Source organism: Olea europaea, chromosome 11 (genome assembly GCF_002742605.1).
Source record: "Olea europaea var. sylvestris chromosome 11, O_europaea_v1, whole genome shotgun sequence".
Classification (NCBI taxonomy): domain Eukaryota; kingdom Viridiplantae; phylum Streptophyta; class Magnoliopsida; order Lamiales; family Oleaceae; genus Olea; species Olea europaea.
Window position 1 is genome coordinate 729237 of NC_036247.1, and position 9763 is coordinate 738999.

Below are 9763 nucleotides of genomic sequence, written 5' to 3' on the forward strand. Positions count from 1 at the left end.
TATTGGAACATGTTAAAGGATGGAGAAAATATATAAAAACTTCGTATACTTGAAATTATAACTCTCACTTCCTCGGCTCTTGGTGTTCGAGTTTGGATTCATTTTATTTTGATAGAGTTGTTTGTGATTGATCTTTGATTTTATAATTACGCTTGATCATATTATATGTGCTCGAATGTTTTCATCTTGTGTCTAAAGCATCTCCTATGTTCATCATAACCGTGGATTTCCGATCATGTCTCTGGTCCAAAAATGTGCCGGAATTTGCTTGCGTGGTTGTGAGTGGGCTCGACATCTAGTGGCCATTACGACAAACGGGGTCAAAAAATTTTCCTTCACTAGTTAGAGAGGGAAACTTCTCGGTGAGAATGGACCTCAAAGGATAATTCTTGGGCAGGGACGAATTAAGATTGGACCAAAATTAAGGCTTGATTGCCCCTCATGGGGTGGTCGAGTTGGTGGAATAGGTAAGTACGGAGGCCTTTGGTCACGAGTTCGATTTTCCCTACCAACACTTTCTCAATCAAGCTTGTCGCACCGGGTTTGCCTAGTACGATTTACTTGGTTGACATGGTTTGCAAGCTATTGCTCAGCCGAAAAGTTTATCCAATACGTACTCGAAAGGTAGAGACTAGGGATTTCCCTGTCATCAAAAGAAAAATAAAAAATTAAGGCTTGATTATGCCTGAATGAGTTAAGACTTGATTATGCCTCTTATAATACAACCTTAAGAGAGAGTTATACCGTTGTACTACTTTTTTCCTCCCAGATAGAAGTGGAAAAATATGATTTTACAAGTAAATCATATTTTGAGATGGTTGTTATGCTACGATCAGTAGTAGAAAAATGTTCCTATTCAAATTCAACTGAGTTAGCTTGTCACGCTGTCTTTCACATGCATGTCTGGTCAAGTATTATTACACCCACCCCAAGTGAATGAAAATAGATGATTGGACAATGTCTAACGTGATCGCTAGCCTAGTTCCTAGGGTGAGGGAGAATATGGAATTGTTTTCAAATATGAAACAGCGAAAAATCACATGGGAGTGGTTTGAATTTGTCCTGTCTTTGATACACGCCAATCTCCAAGATTTATGGGGAAGGTGGTCTGACCATTGAAAGTAATAAAATTATACTACTTGACATTAATATTATGCATAAGTTTAACTGCTTAGAACACAGTGTTGATTCATATAATTAGGGATGTCAAACGGGTCGAGTGGCTCGTCGGCTTGTCAAAACTCGGCTCGTGGGCGGTTCGAACTCGTCAAATGACGAGCTCGAGCCGAGCAGGGGGCTCGACTCGTCAAGCCCACGAGCAGCTCGTGGGCCGTGACGAGCCCATGGCTGGTGGGCTCATCAAAAATTTTAATTTTTTTAAAAAAAAGTCCAAAATATGCAATTTACCCCAAAAAAATAAAATAAATAAATCACGAGCTCACGAGCTGCTCCTGAGGCTCGGCTCGGCCTGCGAGCTCGTGGCTCGTGAGCTCACCAGCTCGTGGGCCGAGTCGAGCTCGCCCCCGAGCAACGAGCTGAGCTCGAGCTCGGCTCGTCTTCCACGAGCCACAAGCTCGGCTTGTCACAAGCCCGAGCCGAACTCGTGGATTAAAGGGTCGAGCCGAGCCATCATTACATATAATTGCATCACAGATTATCTATCTTAGAGTAACGCTACGTAGCTTATCATATTTTATAGTATGTTGTTAATTTATTAAGTTCAAAAATTTCAGAACACAAACTTATTGTTTTAAGATGAAACGAGTAATCGAATTTTTAAAGGAATTTTTTAAAACGAATAATTATTTTGTAAGAGATTAAGAGCTAGGATGTATGCAATCCTCCAGATTCAGAAATTCAAATAAAGATTTCCTAGTTTTGACTATTACTTTATGGATCATTTTATAATTAAAATTCTTAAATAATTGTTTCAATACGATAATTTTTGAAAGAAGATATTGTATATAAGTTATAATTTTAGTTAAATCAGATTGATCGTGATATCTTGCTAATATTAAATAGTTTTTGTAACATATTTCTTGTTCTGCTCATTTCCAAAAATAACGTTTTCCCTGTTATATTTTCATTTTGGTGCTGTATAAGCCCTCGTTTGGTAGCCATTATAAATACAAATTGGGAGAAAATGATGTTTTGAATAGTTATTTTTAAAAAATTTATGGTTAAAAAGTAGGGAAAAATTTTAAATTTACATTTAAATTATTTTATTATGTGAATGTGTAGTTGAAAATAAATATAAAAAATAAAGAGTTTTAGTTAAAGAGAGTACATTATTTTATTACGTGTAAATTATTTTATTAAGCTCCTGTTTGACAACCATACTTTTTAAAAGGATAATTAACACAGAACGTCTATGTATTTCAATGTTATTGTGCGAAACGTCTTTACATTTCATTTTTGACATTCTCACCTTTATTTCCATGTTTTATTACGAAAATCGTCATTTTCATCCACCTTCTTAATTAAAAATTGTGAAATGACAAATATACTCTCCTATTTAAATAAAAATAAATAAAAAAATAAAGAACTAATTATAATCATGGTTCCAAAAAAGAAATCAAAACTAAAAAAAACCAAAAACTTCGGTCAACCACCACTTTTGAATCCCAAAAACTTTGGCCAACTACCACCCAAACTGTCGGAACTCCATACTATTGGACAGCGCTCACTCCCCTCTACACATACCACCCAACCACCTTCTTTGGCGATTCCTGACCTTAAAATATGATAATAAAGGTAGACTATACACAAGAAAACTGAAAATTCTGTTAGATTCTGAAGTACTTCTGATTTCATTTGCCACCCTGAATTTCATAATTATCCAACTCCCCAAGCTTTCCCCCAGATTCAGCTTCTCTCTCCACAAACTATATTGTCCTAATTGAAAGTGCTCATTAAAAGATTCACATTGCTAAATTCTATCGATGCCATAGATGAAATCGAGAGATAATACAATTACTGTTGTTGGCACAAATGATACAATTGATTGGAACTTGTTGAGAAACAATCCTCAATTCGTCATACTCAACATTCTTTAATATGTTTCTGCAAGCCAGAAACCTGCGTTGCCAAAAACACAACTCAAAGAGTTGAAACAGAAATATACATTCCTACAACAGGATTCATGGGGATTTTACAGTCCCATTTTTTGGATGCATCAACTTGTCAACACAACTTCATTGAGACCCATGTCCTTTCATCATAGTGGTTGACTATACTCATCTTTGAGTACTTATTCATGGTCTTGCAACATCAACAGATACACACGATCAAAATTTATAGTCCCATTTTTCAAATCAAGTGAAGATGCAACTTTCGGTAGCGATTTTCAACTTCGATGGTGGGACCCATGATGGCGGACCACCTATTTCGACATCACCTGATCACAATGTATATTCCACTCATGGGGCTTCATTAATTTGGCCTCCCTATGATAAATCGAATAGGAATAGTACCTGTGTACCAGGAAGATTTTGGCTAAATCTCGTAACGTTAAGGTTGGTGGCTAGTGATGTGAGTGGAGATGAATGAGGGCCATCCAATGGTATGGACGTCTGACGGTTTGGGTGGTGGATGACCAGAGTTTTTTTGGTTTTTTTAGTTTTGACTTTTAATTATATATTTGTAATTCATTTGTAATATTTTGAAAATTTGAAATTATGATTACAATTAGCTAGCTCTTTATTTTTTCATTATTTTTTCTTTTTGTTTTATTTAAATAGGAGGGTATATTTATTATTTCACAACTTTTAATTAAGAAAATAGATGAAAATAATGATTTTCGCAATGAAATATGAAAATAAGAGTGAAAATGCAAAAAAATGAAAGGTAATGACATTTTGTACAATAACATTGAAAGGTAGGAGCATTTTATTCTAATTATTCATTTTAAAAAAAAAAGAGTTTTGAATAGTAATTTTTAGGAGAATGTGTGATTTAAAATATAGGAAAAAGTTTTGAATTTACGTGAAGAATATTTTACTTTGTGATTGAAAATGAGTATGTTAAATAAATAGTTTGAAAAGTATGATCAAAAGAAGTGTAAAATTCCACTTGTACGAAAAATTGAAATATATGAATCAGTGTTTTTTGGACCCTCTCAACTATTTCTCTTGAACAGCTTGGAAAAATCATTAATGATTTGTGAGTACTCATCACCATGGTATGTTATTTCGTAATTTTCTTTTAATTGAACGCCACCATTCATGTACGTGCAAATTACATCCATCCATATTTTTTAAGACCTCACTTAAGAAATCAGATGCAAAGTTTGTTTAATAAAAATTCAGATTATAATTATAATTTTTAATATTAACGATACTATTATAAAATTAATATAGAACCTGTTTGGGAATGATTTTGAGAATTGATTTTTTGATCGTTAGAAAAAAATAGGGTCCACTTGTGAGAGAAGAAATCAAATATGACGACTGAAATAGTAAAATAACGATCAAAAAATTAATTTTTTGAGTGAAAAAATCGGGCCCAAACAGCCCCATAATTTACATTTCCCACGCACTATTATTAACCCTAATCACTTTCCCCTCTCTTTTCTCACTCTACCTCTTCCTTCTCTCTTCATTTCAGTGACTTATCACCATCGGTGGTGTGCAGATTTCTGGCGACTTACCTCCATAGCCGGTGCGTAGATCTCTAACGATTTACCTCCATCGCGAAGAGCGGCATGCCCTTCTCTCGATCGAATCAGTCAAATCAGAGGCAAATCGAAATGCACAGCAAACCCTTGATCCTCATCCTTTCACCGACGACAATGGGTGGTGTGGAATGCGCAGCAACAAGTCTGCTTTCACGGGAGCAGCACGCCTATTGCACGAGAAGTCGCATAAACGGGTAGTAACGATGCACGGCGAGAGTTTTTGAGTTGATTAGTAGTGTATTGAGGTGTAGGTATGGGTGGGGATGACGGTGGCTTGTTTAGGAACTTTGTTGTTTGTGGTGGCGATTGTGGTGTAGGTGGCAGAGACGCGGCTTCTTTGTTTTTTGTTCGTTTGTTTGTTTGTTTGGTTTTTTTGTTTTTTTTGTTTAGGTGGTGGAGGTTGTGATATATTGAGGTGTAACAGGGTAGGTGTAGAAGGTGGTAGAGATGGAGGACATAATGAATTTGGTATAGGCAATGGTTGGTGCAGGCATTGTTGATGCTGTTGGTAGTTGTGGTGGTCATGTTGGTATAGGCGGTGGTGTTGGCGGTGGTAGTGTATTTGTCGTGACGGTATCTGTGGTAGTGTTGGTTGTTGTCATCGTCGTGGTGGCAGCAACGTTGGCAACGATAGTGTTGTTAGAAGCAATTTTGACTGTGATTCACAATTGATTAATCGTGACTAATAATTGGTTAATTTGTAATATGTGACCTAAAAATTATAACTGTGACTTACAATTAATTAAGTTGTGATCAAAAAATTATTCGTAACCAATTCATCTAATAATTTGTAATGAATAAATAAGCTGTGACCATTAAAAGTTTTTATTCTATGATCGATAAATAATTTGTAACAGATAAAATTTTTGATTTGCGATCGAAAAGTAATCTGCGTCCTATAACATTTTTGATTTGTGATCGAGAAATAAGTTATGACTAAAAATTAATCTGTAATTAATTAATTAGATAATCGTGATCAAATTATATAGAATTATGACCTCAATATATTTAATTAGTAAAATATATATTTAATAAATTAATTTATAAATAAAATTTTAAAAAATCTGATTTATGAAATTTGAAACCTTTATTTTTAATTTTGAAATGATTAATACTTAACTTCTTAGTTATGAAATTTTTCCTTCGTATATTTATATTGCAATCAGTAACATGATAATTGTGTTAATTGTTCAGAAATGAAAAAACACGTTTGTTTTGATGAAAAGTCAAATATTCAAAGAAGGTACAATTTTTCAAAACTACAAAAGTTGATAAATGATCTCTTATAGTTTGCATTAATACGATAATAAATTATAATACATGCGTAAAAAGAAATAATATAACATTATATTTAAGTTCACAAGACTATCAAGTCCTTGTTTGAGTCCTATTTTTATCAAAATATATTTTTTTCTTTATTCTTTTTAACAACACATCATTTAATAAAATAAGATTATATATGAATCGAAAACTTTTTCTTATTTTTCTTATAAAAAAAAAAATCCATGAGAAACCCACAAAATATTGATTGCATAATCTAGACTAGAAATTAGGGAGGAAAAAAAAAAAAAAATTGACACGATAACTTATAATTTAAAGAAGCTGTAAATATTCATCATAGACTTGTTCAAGCATGTTTAAATGAGTTGAACACTCTGAATGTGGGAGTGACATATCAAATCCACCGAAAAATTCAAGTTCTTGAGATTCTCCATGAATTCCATAATTTGCATCCTCAAGCGCAAACAAAGCCCAGTCCACATACGACGCCGTTCCAGCAAGTGTAGCATTTTTTCGCACATCTGATTCACTTGATGATGCGCCACTGAATAAACTGTCAACGCTATTGCTTCTTGAGAATGCTGAAGAAACCCTTATGGGTTTGGGAAGATAAACTGCAGTCCTAGGAGGTGCTTTTGAGTGGTTTGTATTTTCTTCATTGATTTTCTTGTTTTGCTTCCTTTTCTGCTTGCCCTTGGCTTCTGGAACTGTGGATTTCAATTTTGGCAAATCTTTGCGCTCTTTGGGTTCGATTCCAGCAGTTCTTAGCTTCTTGAGAAGATGTGTATTCCAGTAATTCTTGATCTCATTGTCGGTTCGACCCGGCAATCTTCCTGCAATGAGTGACCATCTATTTCCCAGAAGGGAATGGAGTCTAGTTATTAAGTCTTCTTCATCAGGGGTGATGTTTCCTCTCTTAATTCCAGGCTTTAAATAGTTCATCCATCTCAATCTGCAGCTCTTCCCACATCTCAACAGCCCTATAAAATTTTATATATTAATAACCAGACTGAGACTCTGACGGAATAAAAATGAGAATACAATTCACTCCGTGTTATCATAACGAAGCAAGACTCTGTTGACATACCAGCTTTCTTGGGGAGAGATCTCCATTGGCCATCTCCGTGTTCTTGAATGTAATTTGTTAGCAAAGCGTCTTCTTTGGTTGACCATGGTCCTCTCCTCAACCCCACTTTAGAGCAGCAAGGGGATCTTCCCATTTTCACTTCCCTTTCTTTTTCTCAACAGCGGTTGGGGACAGAGAGCACAGCAAATGACAAATTGATTCTTTGTGCTTCTGTATATAAGCAACGAGAATAATTTATTGAGTTAATTTTTCAATTGTTTACATAAAACTTCAAATTGATAACTAAATTAATTTTTTACTCTATTAGTGACTGAAGTTTATAAGGATTTCACACACGTCCTTGATTAAATCCATTAATTGCCACATTGAACTAAATGGCAACAATCCACCTGATCAAACTCAATTAACACAACTAATACTACGCGTGTTGAAGAAAAATCACAATTTCATCTTTCATTTGATACCATAGCCTATGCTAAATAGTAAAAAAACAAGGTGAAGTTCATATCTTGGAATAAATCTTGCCGATATTTTATGCAATTAAACCAAAAGGGATGACCAAACATCAAAATTAACGGTGACATGTTGGCTTATACATTAGTGTTATTTTTATTTTTTATTTTTTTCAACCAAAACCTCATTGACTAATTTGAAATTTCTTACAAACTTCAGTTATAATCGGGAAATGAACTTACAATTTATTACAAAATGAACTTATAATTTGAAATACTTGATGGATGATGCAAAACGCCAAAAACTAGTGTCACAATCAATATTTTATGCAAATGGTGTGTGACCTAGAAAATAATAATTTATTACATAATTTGAGAGCATATCTCCGAATATCTGCCGGTTATATCACTCCAGTGGACTCCTTCCACCACTTAACAGCCACATTAAAAAATGTTAGATCCGATCTCAGACGTTGCCACTGTTTCCTAAGCTTCGTAAATTGTATATTTCCTCACTAACTATCACGTTTTAAATTTATTACAATGTTTATTTATTTAAATTTTCTTGTAACATGGTCCTTATCATTGCTCCTCACTCATCTTATACTTTCTTCTCCGTCTCATTTGAAAATTTAAACAGTCAAAAAATAAATTGTGTTAAACTATAATTAAAATATAATATTAAAAACAATTTCGTAAATGTGTAACATCTCTAGCATGTATTTCAAAAGGAACAATCTTATTTACTATAGACGGTGTTATCTCTAGATTTATCACTATATGAACTTAAAACTCTATTAATATTTTTTTATATGTAGTATGACCTTATTATTATTATTATTATTATTATTATTATTATTATTATTATTATTATTATATACTAGTAGCAAGCACGTACGTTGTACGTTTTATGTATCGGACAAATGACATGTCTAATATTTTTAAGTAATAATAATGTTTTTGGAAGTAGTTTGTAGTTGATGTAATTAATATTACTAAAGGAAAAATTTTAATTGTTAAAAAAAAAATATGTATATGAATAACACATTTTACAAAATTATGTATATAATGTGAAATGTTTAATAAATTGAAATGTAATATTTTCATTTGAATAACATTTCTTTGTACACAATATTTTTTGTCAACATTCTACAACTTTTCTTCTTTTTATTTTCTATTTTTAGTCTTTTATCAAGACTTTTGTTGTCTGCATTGAAACTCCACAAAAAAGTGTGAAATATAGTTGTCCATAAGATAATACATGTTCATAAATGTATATTCTAATAGTAAGTATTGTTTATCCTTAAATTTTGTTAATGATATTGCAAGTATGGATGTATTGAAAATTGTTCTCTTTTAAATTTAAATAAATATCCTTCATCATTTGTTGGAGTTAATGGGATGCGCAGATACTATTTGACAACAATGTATTTAGGAACTCCTCTTGATAAAATTGATTTGTATTTAGATTCCACACAAAAGATAAAAATGAGAATCAAATATGAAATGAAATTACTAAAAAGAACATACCTTGAGGATGAATAATTAAAATAATCAAATATTGAATTGAATTAACAATAAGCAAGCATGTCAAAAACAACTAAATTCTATTACTACTACAAACAAATGGCGTGCTTAAATTCGTAAGAATGAATTATTATTATTAATTTTTTCTTTATAATGGCAACTTCATTTACATTACAAAATTTTTACTTTAACATAACAAAGTTCTTATCCGATTTGTTTGAATATAAATATGTTAAATTAAATTTAAAAAGTAAAATATGTATATATGTGAATATTAAAACGCCAAAATGGATTATTAGGTTTGAAAATATTTAATTGTGTTAGTAATAATTAGTAATAATTGTATATAGTGGAAATTAATTGACTTAATTTTTGAAAGCAATAAGAATTATTAATTATCTTATTTAGAAGTTATAAGTCGAATATTAAGGGTATTTTTCACCACAAATATAAAAACATAAAAGTAAAATGCGAAATCGAATGTTTAACATCTATTCACACTTAGCTTATTGAAAAATGATTTTTTCGTATTATATTTTATCAAATTAATATAAATTAATGGTGATTAAAAGTTTATGGATTATTATAAAATAACTTTTCATCTAATACTTATTAAGTAAACATTAGTTAACGGGATTATTTTTTCAATAAAATCTTCTAGGAATGCCTTTTAATCTATAATATTAGGTCTAAAAAAAATTAATGTATATATAATTTTATTGTTTTTGTAAATCTTATATA

At 32.0% G+C, this 9763-nt stretch overlaps 1 protein-coding gene across 1 annotated transcript; it reads right to left on the reverse strand.

Moving 5' to 3' along the window:
- Positions 1 to 6248: 6248 nt before the first annotated feature.
- On the reverse strand, positions 6249 to 7207 carry LOC111404833 (transcription factor MYB8-like). Its single transcript, XM_023033577.1, has 2 exons — positions 7044 to 7207; positions 6249 to 6936 (listed from the first exon to the last, which is right to left on the reverse strand). Exons 1-2 carry the CDS (start codon positions 7174 to 7176, stop codon positions 6269 to 6271), a joined length of 801 nt encoding a protein of 266 aa, XP_022889345.1. The 5' UTR covers positions 7177 to 7207; the 3' UTR covers positions 6249 to 6268.
- Between the last annotated feature and the right edge of the window lie 2556 nt (positions 7208 to 9763).